Source organism: Archocentrus centrarchus, chromosome 6 (assembly GCF_007364275.1).
Source record: "Archocentrus centrarchus isolate MPI-CPG fArcCen1 chromosome 6, fArcCen1, whole genome shotgun sequence".
Classification (NCBI taxonomy): Eukaryota; Metazoa; Chordata; class Actinopteri; order Cichliformes; family Cichlidae; genus Archocentrus; species Archocentrus centrarchus.
This window is the reverse complement of record NC_044351.1, coordinates 9927232-9952596: the sequence shown is the minus strand read 5'-3', so window position 1 is coordinate 9952596 and position 25365 is coordinate 9927232. Positions and strand designations below refer to the sequence as shown.

The 25365-nt window shown below is 38.9% G+C and overlaps 1 protein-coding gene across 1 annotated transcript in view; it reads right to left on the bottom strand.

The window, feature by feature from the left end:
- Nucleotides 1–1057: 1057 nt before the first annotated feature.
- The window catches only part of LOC115781968 (ethanolamine kinase 1), a 30253-nt gene continuing 5945 nt past the window's right edge, over nt 1058–25365 (bottom strand). Inside the window, exons 2-8 of the mRNA XM_030731929.1 lie at nt 25090–25352; nt 23179–23331; nt 17651–17799; nt 17083–17166; nt 15666–15826; nt 9843–9916; nt 1058–1630 (exon numbers count right to left, since the gene is read on the bottom strand). Coding sequence (XP_030587789.1) covers nt 1561–1630; nt 9843–9916; nt 15666–15826; nt 17083–17166; nt 17651–17799; nt 23179–23331; nt 25090–25352 — 954 coding nt within the window. The 3' untranslated portion in view covers nt 1058–1560. The remainder of the gene's footprint in view (nt 1631–9842; nt 9917–15665; nt 15827–17082; nt 17167–17650; nt 17800–23178; nt 23332–25089; nt 25353–25365) is intronic.

Sequence of the window (25365 nt, the reverse complement as noted above, 5' to 3'; positions counted from 1 at the left end):
ACAAATGTCAGTAAATTAGATACTGAAACGATCAGAATGGACACTGCTTTCCACTACAAAGCAGTGGAAAATCTACAGGGACAAATATGGTTGCACTCAAAAAACAATGACCACAACAAAGAGTGACGACTGAGGAGGGAAAAAGTCACAGCATTTTATTTGTTTCAGCTGGCACCCCGTATAAAACACTGGTATACATCCATAAGGTATTTAATGCACCTTGCACAAGCATAAATGCCGGCAATGACATTGGCCACTTATGTAGGTTACGACGTAGCCGCTACAAAGATTCAGCGCAGAACTCTAAATCAGGCCTTACGCTGTAGGTTACAGCGTCGGGTTCAGAGGGGTTTATGGTTATGCCGTAGGTTACAGCTTAGATTTCCCAGTGAAGCATAAATCCCCAGCGAGAAAAGGAAATGCCTCAACCTGATTTTCCTGATATTGTTCAGGGTTATTGTTTGAAAGTGTGTTTTTTTTTTTTTTTTACCACAATTGAACTGTGTTATGTGTATCTGTGGCAAGATTCTTATGATGGTCTGCATCTGATACAATATTATAAGTACATTAACCGCATGAAAAAAATCACTGAAGCAGCTTTGATCAATACGAGGCTCTTTTAAACAGAGGAAACTTTAACTTGAAAGGCTCTTGCAGTTAAAAAGTTGAATCTGGATCACACTGCTCATTTCTGTTTCTTTATATATTCAGTTATTTATTAAAAACAATGTGAATGACCTGTCTGATAATTACAGTTTAAGTGCACTTAAATGCATGAATGAATTTTTACAGTAACATGTACAGTATAAGTAAACTGAGTAGCCTATAGGGTTTGACCTTGGAGCCTTTTTCAGTTTTTTGAACAAAAAGTACTGTTCATTATTAGGTGCTTCTATGACACTGATTAATTAATATCCTGCAAGACACAACCAAGGAGGCAGAGATTACACAAAGAACAGACTGTATTTTTGGCATATTTGTAGGCTTAAGCATTTTATGAGATGAATAATGTTGATGAACACAAAAGATTTTCTTTTATATTTATACTTTATGGCAACATTAATGAAGATCCTGTAAGTCACACAGAAAAGTTTTACAGCAAGTTATTCTGAAAGAGAAACATTAAAAATAATGCCCTTGGTACAGTAAATAAGTTGAAATGAAAACTTGTTTTCCATCACAACTGTGGTACACACTGAATAAGCCTGCAAGTAACCCTCTTATGTGTTTTATGATCAAGTTCAGTTTTTGTGGCTTTATGTGACTCGGCTGAATGTGGGAACAATTAATTCATTTCTGGCACGAGCTTCTTCTCAATTTGCCAAATAGGCTTATCGGCATACTGACTGTGGTGAAACAAATATTTTAAAAATCACAGTGATAGCAAAACATATTAACTCACACTATATAGCCTGAAATAACAAACAATGGGGAGCACTTTTATAAGGCTTTATAATGTTATTCTATGCTTTTCCAATTCCACCATGCAACAAAGTAACATATCTGAAACATCACTGCGTGATATGAGAAGAAACTTTTCAACAAATGTAGAGGCATTAATTAATTCATTGCCAGTCCAAAATATTCCTCCTTCTTCTCAAAATAGAAGTTGAGTCGCGCAAGGGCATATCTGAAAGGAGTGCAGAAGACAGAAAACACACAATTAGACAACAAAACACACTTACACACTATACACAAACAAAATGGGCCTTAAAGATTTACATGTTTAATGATTTACATGTTTAAGACACTTTCATCTAATCACTCTGTCTTCCCTTTCTTTGTTTCCAATCTTTTTTCTTTTTTTGAATAGATTTTTATTTTAATGGGGTTACTTTCCTTCTCTGACCACCACATTGTACAGTTGAGCTTATTTTTATACAATCATTCACATGTCAGCTGCAAATTCACATTGAATTAGGGTGGCATGAGTTAAGGTATTCTGAGTTATGCCAAATTTTGTCTTAAGATCACATATTTCAAATTGGTACTCTCAGCCATAGCTGTACATTTTACTTTAAATACACTGTGGTAACTTTACTAGTGTTTCAGAAAAAAAAAATCATCTAAATCAAGTCTCACCACTCAAAATGCTTTACATGACACGCCACATTTACCCAATTGTACAGTGCTTTAATAATAGATGCAGTACTTTTTCTATCACACACATGTCCATGATACATCAGGGGCAATTTGGAATTCATAGCGACAAATTAGGAGTGAAAGACTTGCTGACCTATTGCCAGTAACCCAGTGCATCACGACTCAGATCCCAAAGAACACCTTGTGTTTATCTGTGAGCCAGCAGCTTTGACAGAACAACAGTATCTGAGAGGCTGTGATTCCACAGTTCCCACAGGGTAACGAGATAGAGCTTTAATTTGACCCTACTAGCCTGTAGTAAATGGATACATTTTTAAAAATGTACCACACAAGCTATGTGCAATGTATATTTGCCATTTCGGATTATTGGACTTCTGAGAGGTAACCAGAAAACTGTAAGGTCTGTCAGCAAATAGTTATGACGGCCTGAACCCAAACAATTGCACTATTTGGAATTTGGCTCCCAGACGGCCTTGGATGGCTGTCTATCTAAATCGCCTCTTGGAGATGTTATGTAAACAGATGCTCTTCACCCCCGCCCCGTGTTGTGACCTGTATGAACTGGTATCCTGGCAACCAAGGCTGACTATACCATCTTATCATGAACATTATCATGAACTGCTGGTCTTGGAAGCTGTGTGGCCATCACAGTATCCTGCTCGTCTCCGCTGGCAGCCCCTCCCCTACCCACCCTGGTGCTCTCCAGGCTTTAAACGTGCTGCTGCTTTGCTGAGGTGTTTTTTTTGGAACCTCGTAAGGTGTTCATAATGAACACAGTACGAGATGATTTTTTTGAACCTACCTATCCCAGTGTATCGCTTTCTGTTTTCCTGCTAAAGGTAGCGCCGGTAAAATGGCTGCATGACCTCATACACCTGTCCCCCCTGTTTGTGTTTGTCTCTATGTTTGTATTTCTTGGATGGGTGTTCTGTTAACTGTAATTTCCCCATTGTGGGACTAATAAAGGTATTCGTATTTAAAGTGAAAGCCCAAAGAAAAAAACAGCATTAACAATTAGTTTTGCCTTGAGTAAAATTGCTGTGCGCAACCACAAGTATCTCACTAGAGAAGTGAATAATAATATTCATAATAACTTCAACTTCGTTTGGATGAATCCTCTGTGATAAATTAACAACTTGGAAACTATTTAATCAACTGGAACATACTTGTAACGTCATAAGATTCTGGGTCAAGATAAGCAGTCTTGGCCTGCTTGATACGAGAAACATACAACATACCTAAAAATATTGTTCAAGATGTTGCACTGAATATATCCAGAAGCAGGTGGCAAAAGTAGAGACATTTGTCACTTAAGTAGAAGTACAGATACTTCTGTTAAAAGATACTCTGGTCTGCTAAAGTACTGATTCAACTTCTTTACTCAAGTAAAAGAGAAAAAGTGCAGGTTGTAAAATGTACTTCGAGTATAAAAGTAAATACAGTAGTAGCTCTTTGGAGGATATTTCTACCAGCAAATTTTGTGCAACAGAAACTGAACTTCATGCCATATTAATATAATAATTAAATCATATTATTACATGACAGTACAAGCTTTATTTCAACCTAAATTCTAATTTTACTATATGTACTCAGCTTGAATGTCTGTTATGTAGAACATGTGCAGAGAAAAAGACAGTTTTTTTTTTTTTTTTTTTTGCTGTTGGATACATTGTAAACAGGAAATTGTGGCTACATTTTAAGACAGAAAAATGAGTAAAAGTGGGATATGGTAGTTGTGGGAACCCTGAATTTGGATGGAATTTAGTGAGTGAATTTCATCAGCGTCAGCTGTTGTTAAATTCATTTTGGTATCTGCTGCTCTTGATGTAACCTAACATTGACCATGAACACAACAGCTGCTTTCTGTTTATATAATACATAACAAAATGCCAGACATAATGTATTCCCATCATATTATATGTCTGTACAGGAAAATTACCACACCCACAATACATCAATCATAAGGCAACCACGTACAAAACATAGTGTAGCCAGGTTTGTTTACATTTGAGCAGTATTGCTGAGGAGTAGGTATGGCTTTAGGTGTACAAAGGGTACTAAACATCCAGGAATATGAATATCATGTTGCACATCTTTAAAGGGTTAGGAACACATATGCCAAATTTCATGGCTCCACTCTTTGTGGTTTTGGAGTTTATAGACAGGAAAGTTAAAACCTCATGGACAGACACCCGGAGGGATGGACGGAATGATGACGATATCCTCCTGCTTTATTTTGTGTGGGAGGATAAAAACTTTACTCCCTTAAGGCTCACTCCGCTTCTGCTCCCTCCATTTAGGTTTAAATCAGTTTAATCTCAGTGTAGCAGTTGTGTTGAAAGTTTATGAATTTCACCAAAACACCTCTTTTCTATTAAATCTTTGTTTTGGATTGTAATCTGAAGGTTTTAATGAGTTTTATCTCGAGGGCATAAGGCTAATGCTAGCATGCTAAGTAAGCCTGGTCAAGAGAAGAAAGTAAAAGAAAACTCTGCTGTACTTCAGTGGCGCACATTCTCTTTCATCAGGGGAACCAGGCCTAGCAGGCACACAACACACACAGCTCATGGATTTCTGTATTACAGGTATGGAGATATTTCTTTTCTTCCAATATTTATTTTTGTGTAATAAGACAAGTTTCTATATTTAGCAAAAACTGTCTGGTAATCGGATTTTAGTGCAACACGGTTAAAATATTGAACTTGGGATTTTTATAATGCATTTCAAAACACCAAAAGCATCCTGGTTACAAGAGTTTATTGTTTTTCTAAGTTGTATTTTGTATTGTAAGAACTGGAGGTCCAGTTCTGTCTCCTGTCTTGTCATTTCAAGGTGGGCACTGTGTTTTTGTTTGCAAAACTTGCATAACAATATATCATCAAGACTCTTTTGAATGAAGCAATGTGTCTGGAAGCTGTGCCAAAGCTTCAGTGCGTCTCAGAACTTAACGGCAAGAGAAGTGATTTTATGTTTGTTCAAACCATATTATCGAATGCCTCAATAAATCTGATGTCTGAGTACGCTGTTGCCCTTGGCCATTATATTATACCCTTTGAAATAAAGTGAAGTTTCAAAAGCACAGAAAATGGAGGCACAGAGAGGAGTTTGTCCTTTAATCAGTGCTTTCACTGAACTCCTCAATGCCAAATCAGTTTTTTTGTTCTTCTGTTGTGAGACAAAAAGATAATTTAGTCACACACCTTTAAGTTACTCTTTCCCACCTGCATCTCCAGGTAAAACTACACTCTAATTATTGTGTCAAAGCCTGGCTTTTTTGTCTGCTTTTGTTATGTTTCCCTTTCTTTTAATTTTTGCTTCACTGAAGGCTGACCTTTAAATTTACCAGTAGATAGAGATAGGTGGTACACTGTGTGTCTATCAACTTTTGCCACTGGAAAAAAAAAAAAAACAAGAGGTTGATAATAAAAATTTGGGGGAATAGAAATCACTGGAAGAAGCCAGCAGACAATTTTCACTTCACTCACTGCGGTTTGGCGAAGCTCAACAGGCGTTTTCTCTGGACAGCAAAGTCATGTGTTGCAGTTGATAACTGACACTTCTTTCATTTACACAGACAGCAGAATGAAGCCTCCCTTCTCCTTATTGGTCCAAAAAAGTAAAGTGTTTGCTCATCATTTTCATTTTCATACTTTCATAATGAACCACTAGAATCAGATTCTGCTGACTGACACAGCAGCGTTTTCTGTGTACAGGGGGAAAAAAAAAAAAAAATACGTTGGGATGGTGTGTAAAATGTAAATGAAACCATACCGTGTGCTGGATGCATCCAAGAATGTCTCAGACGACATGGCTTCCATGATTTCCGAAAAAGAGTTTCAAATTTAGATTCATCAGAGAAGTGAACATCACTACATCTGAACCACGTGATTGCTTTTATTTAGCTTTACACAAATTTTTCCTGTCCCACCTTTTTTTTTTTTTTTTTTAATTAAATTGTTGTTGGCAACAACTTTAAAATGATATGCATCTAAATAATGATGAGATTGCTGTTGATGTACTGAATGGAAGGTTTAAATTATTTAAAAGTCACTGCATCCTTTTTTTAAGTTACATTTTACAGTGTCCTAAAGTTTTTTTTTTGGAAACAGGGTTGTAAAACAAACCCAGTCAGCCTTTTCGTGCCTGCTGTGTCCACTGCGCTTCTTTGAGTGTAGTGATTTTTGGCTGCATATGTGTAAATGAAAATGGTGTGAATCTAAAAAATTCTGAGTTCAGATTTGCAGATTGACAAAATACTTAAACGGTAATTACTCTCGTATTGAATCGCTTATCATTCCTATACAAAACATTCCTCTTTAAAGAATTCCAGGCAGCGGCTTCTTATTTTTATCCAGACTCTTGAGTGTTTGTTCCAATAAATCTAGTAAAGAAAAGGCGTCTTTTCTCTATCTGATTGTGTCATAACAGGAATAAATTCTTCCAGTTACACTTTCACTCATATCACATCAACGATTTCAGCTCATAAACTTTTTAAACTAACATTTTTATTATTTTGATTGAATAACAGTAAAAACAAGGTTTTCACATTTAGATGGCTACAAAAAATATTTCAATTTAGTAGAGAGTTTGATAGATTCCTGAGCAAGTGATGATCATTCAGTTAGTTAAAATAAAAAGTCAAAGTAGCTTCACTGTCAGTTAATTTAAAAAAAAAAATCACCCCTGTATTTTGTTCTGTTAATGTAATTACGCATTACACCCTCCATAGGTAAAATATATTTGAGTATACCCTCCTATAAGAACAGCAAGCCTCAAAGACAATCCCATTTATCCCTATTTTTATTAAGGCTGACACCTAAAACTAGTGTGCTTAACATTTATCTTCATCAGAGATGAATGGAGACTTTTTTCATATTTAGCAGGGGTAGTGGAAAATGATCTCCTGCCAGTGCAGGTATTCCATTTCACAATGTGCTTTTGTGCACAATTCTCTCAATTTTGTAGTCAGGCTATTCCAAACAGCGGGCCTCCTCCTTGTTCATTTCCTTATAATAATGTCTTTGTCAAATAACAGCTCGCCTTGCCAGCACGTCCACAAATATAAACCGCTGACTTGCAGACACTTTCAACACATGAATAAAATCGTATAAGAAAAGTAAATACGGATGGTGAAAAGGAGGGAGGGTTTGCATTCCCCTTGTGGCTCCCTATTGTCACATCTACATCTGGCCCTGGTTAGAGCACAAGGCCTGGGTGACGCCTGTCACTCGTTGGGAAGTTATTGGAGATTTGGCTCAGGGGGATAGCAGTGGGAGGAAACTTAGACACATACACACACGCAAGAACACACACACATGCAACAACTCAAGGTTTAAATAGTTTTTTCTTTTTTTAAAATCTTTTTTCTTCAGAAGAACTTTTTCATCACAAATAGTGCATTGAAACATCTCTTTCAATCTAAGCTCAGCTTAGCAGAGAAAAAGGGTTTGGTCATGATGCTTATGCTTTATGATTAAAATACATTATTTTTTTTTAATCAAATGGGCAATGTGAAAGAGACCTGTTTAGTGATAAACCCATAGATAATTAAAACCTGACCTCCAAATAGCTATGTAAGGTAAGTTATAACCTTTTTTGTAGTAACAAGATATAGATTTTTATCAGTTTACCTGTCAAGTTATATTTGGTTATTTAAAAAGTAATTTATAAACTATTTTAAATAATTTATTTAAAATACTCACATACTTTACTGAACTAGATTTTAACCTGCAAGCGAAAGGCTAACTGTTAGGCTAGCAATAATCAGTCATAATAGGCCCCAAGATGATTTTATTAACTCTTAAATCTTTGGGCTGTACTGAAAATGAAATCATGACACCTAGCTTTTATCCATCCAAGCTAACCTTCTGTATTAAATAAATAAATAAGCATATTCACCCTTTTCATTGATCTGAAGATATTTGTATGTGTAGCATTTGAATGAGTACTCTGGTCACTTTTCCATAAAATTCTCACCATCAATCATTTTTGGCCAATCTTCTGTTTACATATCACTTTCAAGAGGGCACAAGTCTGAACCACATGCTGCTGCGATGCCACATGGCTTACACAATATTGTAACAGTGTATGACTCTTAAGTTTAATATGCTTCTATTCTAATTTACAGTAAGATTATATATTTTTGTTGTTTGAAATCCAGAACAGAAATATCTCTCTTGGAGCCTGTGTGCGCGGCGTGGGAGCAGCTGCAGCAGCACACAGCACCTATAGACAGGGACTTTGCTCTGAGTGGCAGGTTTAAAAGCATGGTTATATTTCACTGTAGTGACAACAGTAAGTATTTTGTATGTATTACACAAAAATCGCACAAGTACTGTGGCTCTCTGTCATGTGTATGACTCCATTAATGTTCCATATGTTTGAATCTAAGAATGTTGTCACTTTTACAGATTGATGAAGCCAGCAATGTTATGTATATCATGCCTGAAAAGGCCTTAAGTGTTTAAGTGTGCATTGGATGGATTGGGGTGGGCTGGAGGCAGAGGTTAGCTAAGTAGTAGGCTACTGATTTTAAACATTAGACTTGGTTCTCCATTGTTATTGTGGCTCTCAGACCTCATTTCAATTTAACCCTCCAGTTAAAGAAAGGTAACCCAACTCTCGCCATGCATTTTAGGACAACCTCAGCTGGTGGCTTAAAGGAGTAGAAGTTTAGCAAGCACATGTGACCCAGCCAAGGATGAGAGATGTATATGTAAGGCAGGAACGACGGCACTGGAACAATAGTGCCTCTGTGTCTAAGCACCCCTCTGGATCACATTTCCTCCGAGGTCCAGATTGAAAGGAGGTGGGGGCCCTGTCGCTGATCTAGCAAGTGGGTAGAGAAAGCCACACAGAGGGGAGGGTGCCGTGTGTCAATAGTGATTAGGATCATGATCACAACTGTTGTGGGTGTGGGGCATGCAGAAAAAGGAGAAAGGAGGAAAAAGTGGGGGTTGAGGGAAACATTTTGCCCTCCTGAACTTTACTGTCTGAGTGCTGCCGGTGAGGAATGTCTCCTGGACTTGTTTAAGATAACTAGTCCTCGTGGTGATCACTGTACATTTAAAAATCAAAGACATTAGTTTGGATTTTCTTTGAAAGTCTTTGTGAAAACTGAGGCTTTCATCTTATGAAGATGTGTGGTTTATCAGTGAAGAAAAGCAGAGAATTTCATGTATAAATATTTTGTCTGTGACATGAAGAGTAGAAGAAGTGTGTTTGTCCTGCCTGTTTTATGCCAGATTTTAAATACACAAAGACTTGAAGCATGGGAGGAAAATGAAATATTTCTATATTCTAGGCTGAGGTTTCCAAACTTTTTTTTTTGCAATTTCTCTGCCAACAAATTCTTTGTCATTCAGTTGTAATGAAGATCCTGTTTGTCTAAACATTGCACTAAAATACTGAGCCTAAATTCAGTGTCTTGTAAATATTTTTCTTTTTCAGAGTATTTAAAGTGATGGATGATGATCTTAAGTGTTGAAAAAACTGCAGTGAAGTAATAATTCTTATTTGTGGTTATATGGGTTTCTTCATTAAACATTTACTGAGAAGGTTTTAATGTGATGGTGTCACTTAATGTTATTAGAACATCAATTTAAATACTAATGAACTCAAGTTTTTGATGGATGAAACATCTCAACCAGGACAATTTAGGAAACCTGAGCAAATGTTTAGATAAAGTGATACTTCCAGTTGTGGGAGTTTTAAATGCCTTCATCAGAAGCTGGACAAACCTTTGGAAGTCAAAGTCAATCGAGGAGTAGCGTGATTGCAGGATGGCCCAAAGACCCCAGAAGAAGTTGGATGCCTGTTGGAAGAAAAAAAAAGTTTTAAAAAGTGTACCAGAGGTTCATATTTGTGTCTTTGTTAAGCTAGTTGTGGACAACTGGGCACAAACACAGAGCACAGTAGTAAGATGTTTTATTAAAACGTCTTGCTTTGAGTCAGTACTTGAAATGGCAAGCAGGCAATCTTCACAGGCTTCTCTGTCATTTCTAAAACACTCCCAAAAGAGTTCTCTCTTCACCAGTTCTCCGCAGCAGTGGACATCTGAACAAGGAGATAAGTAAAGCAAAGACAACAGATTGCACATACACATTGCGGGAGCCGAGCTAGTTTACCACATGCAGTGCAATGATCTGGCATCAACTAGGAGAAAACACCATCTTCTTATAGTAGTTATGCCCCTCTGCAACTCCTACTCTCTTTCCAATGGCAGGGAAAGAGTTTCCAGGTACTGCCTTGGCTAATTGCTGCTTGACTACACCTGACGAGGTGTAGATAAAGGCAGGCCTGAGGTTGACTTTGGGCTCACCACCTCTTGTTCTTCTGCTCTCTGGGTTGCAACTGTTTTAGCGGTGCTTATCAAGTACTTTAAAATAATGTTTCTTAAACCTCTGGTGTCAGTCTCCACCTTATGTTGTGGCTTTTGAGCTGGGTTGTAACATAGTAGAGATCCCAATCAGCTCAATGGTATGCATGTTTGTAAAAGGGAATGTCTTCCAGGTGTGTCATTACCAGGGCAGAGGAGCCCCACAAGGCTCCGCCTCTGCAACAAAGCACACACAAGAGCACTGAACTGAATTGGCTTCAACTGGGAGACATGAGAAACATTGTGAATTCGCATCTTCCTGGGGAGCTTGAGGTGGACAGAGACAGTGTTAACCAGAGAATCTAGCTCAAATGGTCCAATTAAGTTGAGCGACAGTTTCTTTGATTCAGTTCAACCTTTTGACCTGGAGAGTAGTTGGGAGGGCCGTGGTTCCCATTCCAATCTGCCAGCCGTTTATTCTGTCCAAAGCAAGACCTAGGGTCCCCCACAGGTGATGACAGTGATGAGGTGGTGCTGGACTGATGGAACAGACAGTTTGGTCTCTTGACTGGAGAAGAACAGCAGTTGGTACCCCAGGGAAGCTTTAAACGAGGACAACCTTGTGGCAGAGGAAGTCAGGCATATTCAACCCAGGCCAAGTGCAAGCTCCAGGTGTACTGGTTGGTCTGGACCACTCAGGGCAAGGTGGTCTCTAGCTCCTGGTTCACTGTCTCAGTCTGTCTGTTAGTCTGTGGGTGGAAGCCAGAAGGAAGACTAACCTTAGCCCCAGTGATGGTGCAGAATTCGCTCCAGACTGGAGAGGTGAATTGTCGTTCTCGGTCCAAAATGATGTTTACTGGGATTCCGTGCAACCTGAAGACATGGCCAATCACCAATTGGGGAGTTTCTAAGGCAGACGGCAACTTCTGGGTACAAATTCCAAAGCCTTGGAAAAACGATCCATAATAGTCAGTATGGTGGTAATACCTCCAGATGGTAGTCGACCAGTGACAAAGTCCAGAGTGCTGTTGGACCAAGGTAGCCCCGGCATAGGCAGCACATGGAGGAGACCAGCAAGAGGGGTCGTCAGGGTCTTGTTCTGGGCACAGACTGGGCAAGTGGCAACATACTCCCGGCCATCCTTAACCAGTTTTGGCCACCAAAACATTCTCCAGAGGAAGGAGATGATCCAATTCTGACCTGGATGAATTTTGCTGTGTGCACTCAGTGAATCACCTGAGACCTCAAAGAAGAGGGAAAATAGAATTTGTTGGGTGGTATGTCCCTGTGGCCAGGCTCCATTTGCTGGGCTGACCTTACCAGATACTCAGTCTCCCAGGTAACTGCACCAACGTAGGAGGGAGGTAGGATGGGTTCTGGTTCTTCAGGTGATTCTAAAGCGAGGAACCTCCACAATGAACTGCTTGTTGGTGTCTGGCTGGATGGGAATCTGAGCTTGAGAGTGTCAAGGTCAGGGCATGGCGGGGTACTCAAAATGGTCAAGGTAGGTGTTAAAGGCAGTTTTCCACTTGTCACCTGCCTTAATCCATACCAGGTGATAGGGGCTCCGTAAGTCCAGTTGGTTGATGTGGGGGGAGAAGAGAGGGGAAGGTCTTTCTGGAACACCTCCTTCAGATGGTGATACTCAGACGAGATGGCAGTGAGGTCTGGAGGCTTTGCCTCTGTCTGGGGAGAGACTTAGAGGGTGGAGAGCAAACACATCTCAGTGGTAATGAGTACTCCAGCAAATTAATTTCTCACAGGGCCATGCGGGGTCCCATTTCGCACTTCAGGTGAATCACTTCTGGGACCGGAAGTGTGTCTGACCCAAAGCTTTGTAGTTCTTTGTGCGGTGTTCTTGAATATGATCATCTGCCTTGATACAAAGAGAGACCAGTGAGTTTAGTGAGGTAGGGAATTACTTTGTGGTCTTTCATCTTGTATATACTTGCTTAATCCATGCAACAAAGCTCTATGGAGGGCCTTTTCCTCCCAACCAGTCTCTTCAGCCAAAAATCTACTGCAAAATCTGAACAGTCCTTCTTCCCTGCCAAAAAAAATCCAAAAAGAAATGTTTGTGTCACTGGTCAGCACCGCCTGAGCCCACCTAAGTGCCCTTCCCCTTAGCAGATTAACCAGAAAAGCAGTCTTTGACTCATCAGAGGAATAAGTGCAATCAAGTTGTCAACTTCAACATCATTACAATGTCGCAGTAAAAGTGTCATGGTCCTGAGCCTCTGCCCAGTGGTTTTGGGATCTTGGGTGCTGTGTTTGTTAATTTCTCCAGTAGCATCTTTCAGTTTGTTCCTGACTTAGATTCTTTATGGGTTTTGCATTTGTATTTTCAGGCCTTTAGTTATCAGTCATGTTCCTGGGTATGGCTTATTTATATTAGATTCCTGGTTCTCCAGTATTCCCTTGGTCATTCATCTGTGTCCTAGTGTGCATGTGTGTTTTGTCTCCTTTGCCCAGTTCCCCTGTCTTGCCTGCCTTCTTGGGCGTCAAGTCTGAGTTTTATTTTGTTTGTTTTATTTTGATAGTCTCTGTCTCTTCTGCATTGTAGTCTATTTTGCTTCCTTGGTCTTCATAGTGTCATTCTGTTCACCTGTCATTCCCAGCTGTTTCCTTGATTCCCCTCATTATCCCCAGTGTATTTATTGTGTGTGTTTTCTCTGCTCAGTGTTGCATCGTCATTGTTGGTTTTTGCTGTGTGCGTCTCTGTCAGCTTGAACTTCTAGTCAAAAGTGAGTGAGCTGAAGTAAAGTTACGTTCTGTCTGGAGTCCTGCTTTGGAGTCCTCAACCTGCCAGCCACAGCGGTGCATGACAAAAACTGAATAACCATTTGAAAGACTATACTGTTGAACAAAACAACACTGTTTTACTTAACATGACATGTTTCTAAACATTGTATTATAGACCTTTAAAGGAGCATGCTCACACGGTCAATAAGAATATTTGTCAGTAAGAATATTTGACTCTGTCAAAGGAATGACAGCATGACAGCATTATGTGACCACAATGAAATTCTAACACGCCCTTTTGAAATAATTTTCAAAAACACAATTCTACTTTGACCCTATGCTCCTACACAGAGGTCACAATGAGGTCAGATGTCAAATCTTGCTCAGGAACACTTCACTGGGGAAAATGTGCACTCACTGAGACAATGAATTTTTGGAATCTCTTTGAATGACAGGCTCATTAACAACACACAGCCATTCCCAGGAGGCTGGAAAGTGTAAAATTGTGGATTATGTTTGCAGTGCAGAATCACAGGTGCTGTAATTTTTAAAATATTTTTGCTACATTTCCCTTTGTCATAGCGCAGAACTGTGAAAACACACTTCAGTGACCTCCAGTTGTCATGTTGTAACTGCTCCCATAACTGCTGCCGCTGCTCCTGCTGCATGCGAGTTGCACGCCGCTTAGTCAGAATGACAAACCTCTGTATTGAATGGTTCCCTCCTTAATGGTTTTGCGCACTTAGTCTTGCAGACTTCCATGCCTCCATAAATTTCTGTTGTTCTCCACCCTTATTGTAAATCTTCATGGTAAGGCCACTAATAGCAAGTCCTAATAAGATCCAGACGGGCCTCTGTTCTGTGGCCCAGTGATATAATCACATTTTTATTTGATAATCAAATAAAGGGTGGAATGAAATACTTGAAGAGCAATGTGCGGTTTCCCTTGGCTTTTCTCCTTCTCCCTGGCAGATTTTCATCTCTAATCTCTGTCCTTAGTTGGAGATGGAGATTGAGCGTGTTTCCATTATGATTAATAACTGCTCTCCATTAAGAAAGCATTAATCTAACACTAAGCAGAGACTATCGGTGACAGGGAGCCATTGAGAAAAACGGAGATGATAAATGTGTGGGAAGAGTGACATCACCCAGCCGCAGACTTCAGCTTCAACATCATGGGGGATCCCTGCAGAGGGGAGGACAAGTTGTAAGGACCCCACTGCGTCTTGGCACAGTTTGCCAGGGATTAAGATGGGAAGGAGGCAGCTTCACGCCGCAGAGCTCTGGCAATTGGCCAGCCCTTGTCGATGGCACACAGTGGAGCCAACCAGCTTCCTTCAGTGCAGGCTGGCTTCCCTCAGTTCCTACAATGGCTCTTTTTGTCTGTATTATAAAATACAGAGCCTTAACTATATTATTATTTTAACATACTTTGATTATTCCAAATAATTACCAAGTGATACTAAGGTGATACAAACTGATAAACTTGTTCTTAGTTGATTTAATTAAAAGCAGAAAAGAATACATTGATTTATTGAAACATTTTTTTCCCCAAAAAATTAAACTCATAATCAACTTATTTAATCGTGATTTTTTAACAAACAAAGTGTTGCTATTTGTAAGTATTTTTAAGCAGAAGCGTTCTAGTTCAGCTATCTGAAACTATGAAAAACAGACTCCGTGATTTCTTTTTTCCTGTATTCTTCATTTTGACACACAGCTTGTCAAAATGAGTTGAGCTGGAAACTTGGCTTGTTAAGCGTCAGTGATCAATTTCTCCCACTACCCTCAAGTCAAGAGTCCTCCTCGGTGTGTTGCAGAAAATCTGATTTCAATCAACATGATATTATCACTTCTCTCATTCAGTTCCAGCCCATATTCTCCCCCTTACACACACACACACACACACACACCTCTGTTTTTTTGGCCAAGGCGCAAGTTATTTTAAAAAGTAATATGCTTCCTCATCAATTCTGTGCTATTTCAAGAGACATTTACACCACCCCAAAATTGGTTGGACAATTCTGTATATTGTGTTGAGCTATGAAAGCACTTTTCGACAGATAGCCCAGCACCACTTGAGCCACCAAAGAATGAAAATTGTGGTCATAAGAAAAATAATTTTGGCTGCTGTGTCTCATTTTTCAGTGCGGTAGTTTCTAATCAACTCAGATGGAGTCCATCAAAGTTTGAACAGTGGTGGGTCAGCTGTGGATGGTTTGGTTTTCTTTGGGGGAGGTGCTGGAAAAGTAAATTGTTAAAATATGATGGCGGGGTGTTGCCACCCTGCCATTCTAGAGCTCCGCACACATATGGATGTTGTTGAAATACATACACTAATCTCATAATATTGAGATATCCGAGTCCCTCCAAGAGCAGAAGCTAAAAAAAGGAAATAACTGTTGAGAGATTTGTCACTTTCCAAAGTCTTTCCAAAGAGTTAAAGCACTACATAATGATATATTTCAACATTTCAACAAAGTCAGTGGGAGCAGACACTTACAAGAGAGAATTTGCAGACTTGAATGTAGAGCTGCGTAACTTCTGCCTCTGTGACTGTGACCTCATGTCCTGTGCTGTGCTTGTAACTCTCCAGATAGGCCGTCAGCCAGTCCTTCTGCAGCTCCCAGCTCGGGTAGAGGCTGTAGTTTACATCATTTACACCTTGAACGCGACACGTATATGTACACATTAGTGGAACGACCGGCAGTGCTAATATTCAACACAATGCCTGAAATAACTGTTTTGAAGACTTGCCACTGAACTATATCTACTCTGAGTGCAGCAACAGCTCTTTGGTCAACACTTGTCAGATCCACTTAGGCTGTGTAATTGGCCGGTGAACAGTATGTTGCAAACACAAAATGGACAAGTTATAGGAAAGCAGCATGGAAACTGGATGACAACATGTTGACAACACGTTATAGCATGTTATGCACATATACTTTCAGAGAAAAAATTGTGCTTTTTGCTACACTTCATTATTTGACAGTTCTACCTTACATGGAAAACATGACCTACAGTATATAAATGTTTTGCAATATAAATAAGCAGCATAAGCTGAATCTGTTTACTTCTACACACATCAGCAGTGATAACCTATTAAGAAAATATAATAACACTTTTTTTTTTAACTTTGAAATTTGACTTGAAGCACATTGTACAGATCATATTCATTTATTTTTAATTCATCTATTTTTATATTGTCAGTACAAAAGCTTACACATCTGTGCACATTTCTGCAAGACAAATCTTCAGTCAGGACACAAAAAATTCTGCTTGAGTTATAATCAGGAAAAAAGGTTATTTAACTGCAACTGAAGAACCCAATAAAAGAAGTTTAAATATTATTTTTTTTTAATAAAAAGAAATAGTGTTAAGGTGCAATAGCCTTCACTCTGACATGTGATTCGTGTGCATAATTTCTGCCCCATTCAGTAACTATTTAGATTCATAATCAATTTTCTGAGGTTGGACCGACTTTGCATAAGACTGTCAGACATAACTTCAGTTACTATCATTGGGAATTGTGGATAATTTGCAAGTTATGACTTGAAAGCTGAATAATCTAAAATTACTGCATTGATGATTGTTCCACAAATATTCAGGCAGTCCTTGTCAAGCTTTGCTATTACACAGCTGGCCCATCAAAGCCACTTTTATCACTGTGCAGAATACACACTGAATGCAGCAATTTTTCTGAACAGCGTCACAAGAAGGAGATCGTTTCATGGTACATTACTGTGTAACAGAAACATAACATGATGGAGTCAGCGACAACACGACATGCAAAGTATCACATCCTGTATTTACAATATTTATTGCAGTCATATATTCCACATTAGGCAATCTTATATGTTCTGGCTGTGAAAAAGATTTCGAGGTAAATTGAACTTATTTTCATCACAACACAGACCTACCGGCAAATTCATTGAAGTGGTTGCCGATATCGAAAGCCTGGTAGTTATAATCAGCATACTCGTAGTCAATGAATTTCACCATTCCTGATGGATGTAGGAGAAGAAAGCAGCAGCAGTTACTAGGACAACATGACAAACACATTTTAGCTATAGGCGTGCAGCTGATGAGCCGCCCTGTTTTTATGGAAAGTACAGCAGCCTTGTGGGAGTCAAAGGAACAGGGAGTCTCTTTGGACCGAACATGACCCATTCTTGTAAAATATCTGAGAAAAATAATAATAAAAAAAAAACTATAAATGAGGTAAGATTAAATATGAGGGAATGCATTTTCAGTAATAGAAGATTGCTTCTGTATGTAAAACAAAGGGGAGAGGTGTGACGACTGTGAGCTGCACATTCATTTATTTAAGCATTAGCTTCAGAAGCAATGCTGCTCTTAAGCTAGAATTAAGTTAGTTTAGCATTGGGCCTCAATTTCTTTTACTGTGCTCAGGTTAATGAAAAAAAAAACAAAAAAAACTTCTCAAACCATGTTAATTCATGTTTATAACCAGCATGTTTTCCTCACCCTCTTTTTGGTTGTAGATGATGTTCTTTGTCAGGAGGTCATTGTGGCAGAGGACAGTCGGCGAGTCAATCTGAGAGAGGTGTCTCTTCAGTGACTCCATTTCCAGTGATAAAGTCTCAGAGCTGGGCACCTCTTGTAGATCTGCAGAACTGCAAGAGGTTAAATTGCTGAAATTACTTTTTTATGTTGGAAAGGCCAAAACTGTCACTCCAACCTTTCTAGGAATGTTTTATGAAAGAGAGATGTCTTTAACTCACAGCTGCACTAGGCAAGTAGGTAAAGTAGCGGCCCAAGTTCAACACCCAAAGTCACTAAAGATTGTGTGATGTTTTACACCAAAGGCTGCAAAAACAGCTTCAGCATTTAGTTTTAGTCACTGAGGCAGAAAAATACATTGACTTCCAGTTAGAAAGCCAATAAACTACATTTCTAGTCTTTGTGATCTATTAATTTATGATGGAGTATGACAACATTGCAGCGTACTATTGCACCGATAATTTGGGGTGGGGGAGGTATGCACTCTACTGAGTGCCCTATTTGTGATTCAGTATAAAGTTGTCATTAATCACCATCTGTCTAGTTTGGTGAAAATGCTTAGAGCCTGACAATAACCCGCTTGTATTCAACTCAATTCATAAGATGTCCTTTTACATTCTACCACTGGGATAGTCGAGCATGGGAGGAGGCTTTCTTCTTAAAAAATGCAAGTGAGTAAAAAACAGAGAAAAGACATACTTAGCTGTCACATGAGACTTTTTGTGCGCTTTGTATGCCTTTTTAAAGTGGTACTATTATCCATTTTTTTGTTAAATCTCAATCACTGGCTCTAAGCAAAAGATCCCCAGTTCATCCTTGGGGTTACATCAGAAAGTGCATCTGTTGTTAAAAAAAATAAATAAATAAATAAATATATATATATATATATATATATATATATATATATATATATATATATATATATATATATATATATATATATATATATAAAATACTACCTGTGGCAGTGAGTGCTTGTGGCCAAAACTAGTGTCGTCTCGCTACGGCTCAATCAAACCCACAATTTCCCGTGACTCACTTGCCTGATTGTTTGTGTTCACCAATAAAGAATTTTATTTCCTGAATTTCAGCAAGAAGGTCCTGGGTTTGAATCCAGTCTGGGGCCTTTTTTGGTGGAGGTTGCATGTTGTCCCCGTGTCTGTGTGGGTTCTCTTTGGGTACTTTAAAGGTACCCAAAAAAACATATGTGGGTTAATTGGGGAGTCTAAATTGACTGTAGGTCTGAATGGTTGTCTGTCTCTCTGTGTTGGCCCTGTGACAGATTGGCAGCCGGTCCAGGGTTTACTCTGCCTCTCACCCCATAAGGACTGGGATAGGTTCCAGTACCCCACCCCCACGACCCTGAACTGGATACGTTAGAGAAGATGGAAGTTTTTTCTTTTTTTTCCCAATGAAAATCTGAATCAAACTTGTGTAAGAAGCTTTTGGTACACTTGGTAAGAGGAATAAGAGAGTTTGTGAGAAGAAAGTAGAACTTTGTCATGAACTCCACACATTTCCTTCCAGGAACAACATGTTTGTAAACTGACACAGTTCAGCAAGCCTCACTGAGAGGTTACGTGCCTTATTTTCACTCTGTTGATTACTCAATCTATCAAAGAAGCCACTAATGTCCTTGGATGTCAGTACAAAATGCACCTGGATGAAATGCTGCACAAGCATCCGTCTCCTAATTAATTTTTGTGTTTCCTTTTCAGTCCCAGCGACTGCCACGGCAAGAGGGTACTTTAAACAGTGTAATTTAAACACTACCTATTTATTCGAAAAGGGAACAAACAGATGCTCCGGTATTATACACACTTGGAGACATAATTTAGTGAGGCCTGTGAGGAACGCACAATAAAAGCAAAAGACTACGAGCCTTGTTTACAGTCGTGGCACAGAGGCTCTGCTGACTACATGTCCTCAGCAACACAACAAGTCAGTTTGTGTGTTATCTTCCTTCGCTCCATTCAGCAAGTCTCCTTCTTTGTGGGATAGATAGATTGAGGGCAGATTGACTGAATAAAAAGAAGTTGAGATCTAAACTGTGATGTGTGTACCTGCAAGTAAGCATGGTACATGCAGCATTTTAAAATACCAATTTTCTGGTTACAAGCTCTTTAATAAAATAACTCAAAAAAGTTACTTTTATTCTCGAGTGACATTGTACAAATGCTGTACATTTTATTTCCAAATTGCCTTTTTAAAAGATATAGGCCCAGAATAGAGTGCTCGATTCACGTCTACTTGCCTGCGACAGCTTTATTTAAAATCGTCCCCCCTCTGACATGCCTAATTTATCTATCTCCTCTCTAATATGAAATAAAACGTGCAGTTGAATGGTGAATCACCCTGATTCCTTTTCAACCAACCCACTTCTTTAACCTAACAAACTGACTTTCACATAGGAACCCACGATTACTTGGAATCAAAAGCTAAATGAAAGACTTACATTGACTTTAAATGGAAACCTGTCGTCTTGCCATCAGATCTTTTCCTCTCTCTTTTCATGAAAAACAGTGCGTCAAGTACATTCGCCTCCTGCTCCCTGTCAAGTCTCTGTAAGGTAATTAGTGGAATTTCCTCCTCTGGCGCTTCATTATCAATGTGCCTTATTTACATATGATTTCAAACACCAGCCGAGCACTGCAGATTTTTTTTCTTTTTTTTTTTTCTCATTTTCTTTTTTGCAGTTTTATGCAATTTGTAGGAGTGCAAACGGGAGACATAGCAGGGGGGCTTTGGAAGAAAAAGAGGTTGCACTCTTGCTTTCCACTGCTTTTCTTTCTTTTCTCTCCCAACTCTGACTTCTTCTGTGCTCTCTCTCTCTCTCTCTGAACCTTGCAGCTGCTGCAGCCTCTTTTACTCTCCCCCTTCCCTCATCTCTTTCTCTTCTCCTTCTCCCTCTCTCTCTCTCTCTCTCTCTCTGCACAGCGGGTGGCTTGAGAGCTGAAGACCTCCTCTGCAGGTGCAGCCTCTTCCTGCTCTCGCTGCCTTTCTTTTACCATTTCCTCTGAATATCACATTCATATCAGCACTCATACATTCTCAAGTACAAAAGTTTCTCTGATGCTTGTTTAGAAGCTTCCCCCCCCAGTCTTTTCTTTTTTTTTTTGCCTCTGTGCTATGTTTTGCATGCAGTTGTACACTCAAGAGACCAGTTAAACTGCAAACAGACATACACAGAAGATATCAGTTAAGATTAAAATAACCAAATATTTAATTTTTTTGTATTTGAAACCTCAGATTCAGTTGTAGTGTCCCCTTCATTGGTATCCGAGTAGTTTTCCCACCCTGTTATGATACATACCCTAAATACTGATCATTTTCAGGTAAATTTGAGTTGCTCTGTATCTACTTGAGCATGAGCAGCACTGGACTGTGTAGTCACAAAAATGCCTCACAATATAGCACCATCTATTGGGCCTCTAAATGTGGTGCAGTCTCCACTTGCACTCTACAGTATGATCCATATTCAGACATACGTTCAAAGCTTTTAGTGTCGCATTGTGAGTGAAACTGAAGAGCTCTCAAAGTTCTCTCCAAAACTGGAACTTAACAGGAAACATGCAACATTAACAAAAGCTAACTTTGAAAATGTTTTTGGTAACTAAAATGTAAAAATCCTGGAATCTGATATGAAACAGTGAGTCTCATATTGTAGGTTATTATTCCTTTGTGTATCTATTCATCCATAATTTGGTGTGTTGAGTTAACACATTTTTTTTAATCTTTACAGTTGGTGATAAAATAAATGAATTAATTTAAGCTTGATAGAGGCAGTTTAAAGGTCTTCTGATGCATTATAATCTAGGTGATCATATTAGTTAGAAATGAAAATATTGTTTCCAAAAAAACCAAAATGATATTGTTTAATTATGCAGATTTTATCTTAGAGCTTTATGAGACCTTTGTTTTTATGAATCCTGGATGTTAAAACTGTTTCTTATCATAAAGGTCCCACTGCTTCAAAGCCTCATCTTCATGAATGACTCATTTATTTCCTAACTACCTTGTATGCTGAAAGAAAAGTGACTAGAACACTTGGGCCCTTCCAGCTTCTGTTTGCATGGACTTCCGACCCCTTTACCGCAAACACAAATAAGTTTGACCGATAAGGGAGAGCTCTGCAGGAAGCTCGCAGCCAAGAGTCTGTTTCTTTGTAGTGTCTTCAGCAACCCCTCTTACCTCTCACCCCTTTACCGGTTACTGCCAGTAAGACCACTCCCCCCCCACCTCATCTCTCCGACCAATGACAGCTCACAGTGATGGCTTCCATACATAGTGAGGGGTAAATGCCTGTTGCCTGTTAAGCCTGGCAACATTTGGGTGGACAAGAGCAATGTGAGAAAATGATAAGACATCAGTGCAAGAGCTGCTGCCTAAAAGATAAAATTGTAGAAAATGAAACTGGTTTCTATCAAAGAGATGACAGCAACAATTAACCACTGGAGAGCCCTGCAGTCTGAATCTCAACAGGTATTTGTTTAAAACATGTTATTTTCTGCATAGCAGACAACTGACAGCCCCCCCCCCCCCCCCCTCACACACACACACACGCCCCCCCACCCACGCCCCCATTCACACACACACACACACACACACACACACACACACACATTAATCTGAAACCTTCCTGACAGGATAACTGACTAATCACCGCCCCCCCTCCCCCCCAAGTTACTGTTGTTACAGCTGTCGAGCTCTCAGCCCTTGTACATGTACTTTATACAGTTTATTATGATTACAGCAGTAGATTAACTATCATAAATATATTGTTATAATAACTGATCCTAGCTTTCAGCTGTTATAATAACATAAGCAGCTAATTAAGCTAACTTTAGCTACATATTCAGCTGACTTGCTCATTTTTTTTCCATTTGGCTCGTTTTTTTACAAGAATCTTACAAAATTGCATATTAATAACCCACTGATGGCTCCACACAACACAAAATTCTTAGTCTAACTAATGACCTCATCAGGCCATTTCTGGACACTTTGGTGACCTAGACAAGGTGTTTCATGCTGTGTATAATCTCGCGCATCAGCTCCTGTCTAATTTGAAAGGGATTCAACCAGCAGCACTTCAGAAGTGTGTCGTCCTATAATTAACTGAACCTGAAAAAATGACTGCTGCTGTTACAGTGAGAAAGTGTGACAATTTTGAAGTGTTGTGCTGTTTAGCAGCTGCTGCATTATTGGGAATCTTAATTTGTAAGCCGTGCTTCATTTTGTCTAAAAACACAAATTAGCAATACTTGGGAAGTTTTAAGATATCGTCGCCTAAATGTTCACTGAATAACTACAGCAGCTAACCAATTGTCCAAGAATATTTTCTGGTAAAACAAAAAGTGTAGTTTAGCTTTTTGGCAAAGCTACCTCCGCGTTGCTCTTGAGCACTGCAAGTCTTCCTCACTTTTTCCAGTGCAGCTGCTTAGTGGCCAATCACGAGTGGCTGTATTGTAAATATTATTCATCGTGACTTTTACCTGTTCATGCACCACTGCTCAGCTGGACTGCCGCTGACACTGCTCTGCACTAGTTTGAGAAAATTAGACATTTTTGTCCACAGTACGGGTTCAGCTGGCAGACCAGATTTTGGCTGGATCGAATGGATTTTCCCCATCTCTGCAGCGATCAGCCTGCAGAGAGAAAACATTTCCTCAGATGAGCCTGGCTGATGCTGTTATTGCATAAACAACCATTATCAGAGCAGAAACACAACTCCCTTTACATTTAGTGCGCTTATCTTGTTCTTTAAAACAAATGGACCTTGTTGTGATTGTGACCTTTTGACCACTTGAGTGTTCATTCTCAAGGCATCTTAATAGTGGCATAAAGTTTTCTGGCTATCCCCCACAGAGGGTATCAGGCAGAGCAAGGTGATTGATGTGTATTGTGGCCCTGGACGTTCAGCCTTGCCTGGCTGTGTTGAGTCCTACTGTCCTGTATTGTGAATAATGATGACAGTCTGTTATCATGGGAGTGATGAATGAAATGGGGGCATGAACAAACAACATTGCTCAACATGAAACATGACTTAAATGAATAAAAAAAAAAAAAAAACCTACATCAGCACAAATGAAGTGAACTGCCTGGCACACCTGACCTCCAGCAATAATCTGTGCCTGTTTTGTCAAGGGCTGAAACTACAGGTTAAAAAGCAATAGATATGGCAATGAAACTTCCCCAGTTGACAATGTCAAAAAATATAAATTTTTGTAGTGAGTTTTCTGGAATTTACAATGTGTAGACGAGGTGCTATCAATTTAAATAATCATTCTTTTAAATCCTGAAATGTGAAAGAAATGTGAAAGTTGGATAACGTCAGGTTAAAAAAAAAAATAAAATCTTTTTTGGCAATTACATTTAATTTGAGAGATTTTAAATAGCTCTCTTTATCACTCCATGAATCAGGAACTAATCTCAACAACCAGAAAAGTGTCCAATCATGTTTCTTGTTAGGGTTAAATGTTCTATAAATCTTGCTCCGGATGACAAACTGGGAAGTTTGGGGGATGTAAGTGCTACTGAAGTGAGGATTACTGTCTCAGAGTATCAGGGAGAAAAAAGAAATGATACTATTAGATATGCAAATGAGGAAACTATTTAATTAAATGCATTTTATTTGCATTAGTTAAAATGATGTGGAATATGTCAAAGCTAAATGGCCAAAAATCTTAAAATGGACCTATTCATGCCTGTAGCATTTAAGCATTCACAATATTTCATTACAATCCTCCACTGTTGCATTTATGCAGACTATTAACGAGATGTACCAGGTAATAATCAACATTAACAATATATATATATATATATATATATATATATATATATATATATATATATATATATATATATATATATATATATATAAATAGGCCTGGCTTATTGTTTACACAAATATACAGACTTTAAACCTGTTAAATCATTTAGCTGCCATATTATGTGTACATTCACATGCTGAAATTTCAAATAAGCAGTCCTTTTAAAAATAATAACATTCATAATATGTTCCTTATAATTTAACATTTTAATAAATATGACAATTCACAGTTTATCATAATTAAAATAACTGGTATAGGGTTTTATTAATTGACAGAGTTTAATATATTGCCAAGGTGTTTAGCAGGTCTGATAACACAGTTTTGTTTTGTGTGATTTCTTTAAAATTAAGCTAAAAATGTTTAATGTTCCACTTTAAGTGTTTCCTTTTTTAACAACATAAACAACATATACACACTGGGTAACACTAATCACAACGCTCTGCAAGTGGGTCATTTTTTTTGTTGTCAGTGTTTAAATGCAAAAAAAACCCCAAATCATATACATGCTCTGTCTGCCAACATCAGCTGTACCAAACTGCTAAATGAAAATGTGAAAGCTGCTGTTGCAGAGACCTGTAGATGGACGGCTGCCGGAGCAGCTTATCATCCAGCACGGTTCCTCTAACAAACTCGTAGCAGATGCCGTTCTGGAAGCTGCAGTAAATCTCAGGACCACATCTGTGGGCATGGAGGATCTGAAACATCTCCACCTCATGGTCCCTGTTCACATAGAGCTCTGTCATTTTGCCATACAGTCGCACCAAAACACAACCAGGCTCCTGTAACGATCCCACATAGCAGCCAATCAGCTGGTTGGTGATGCCATCTGTGAATGTCTGGAATGAAAGG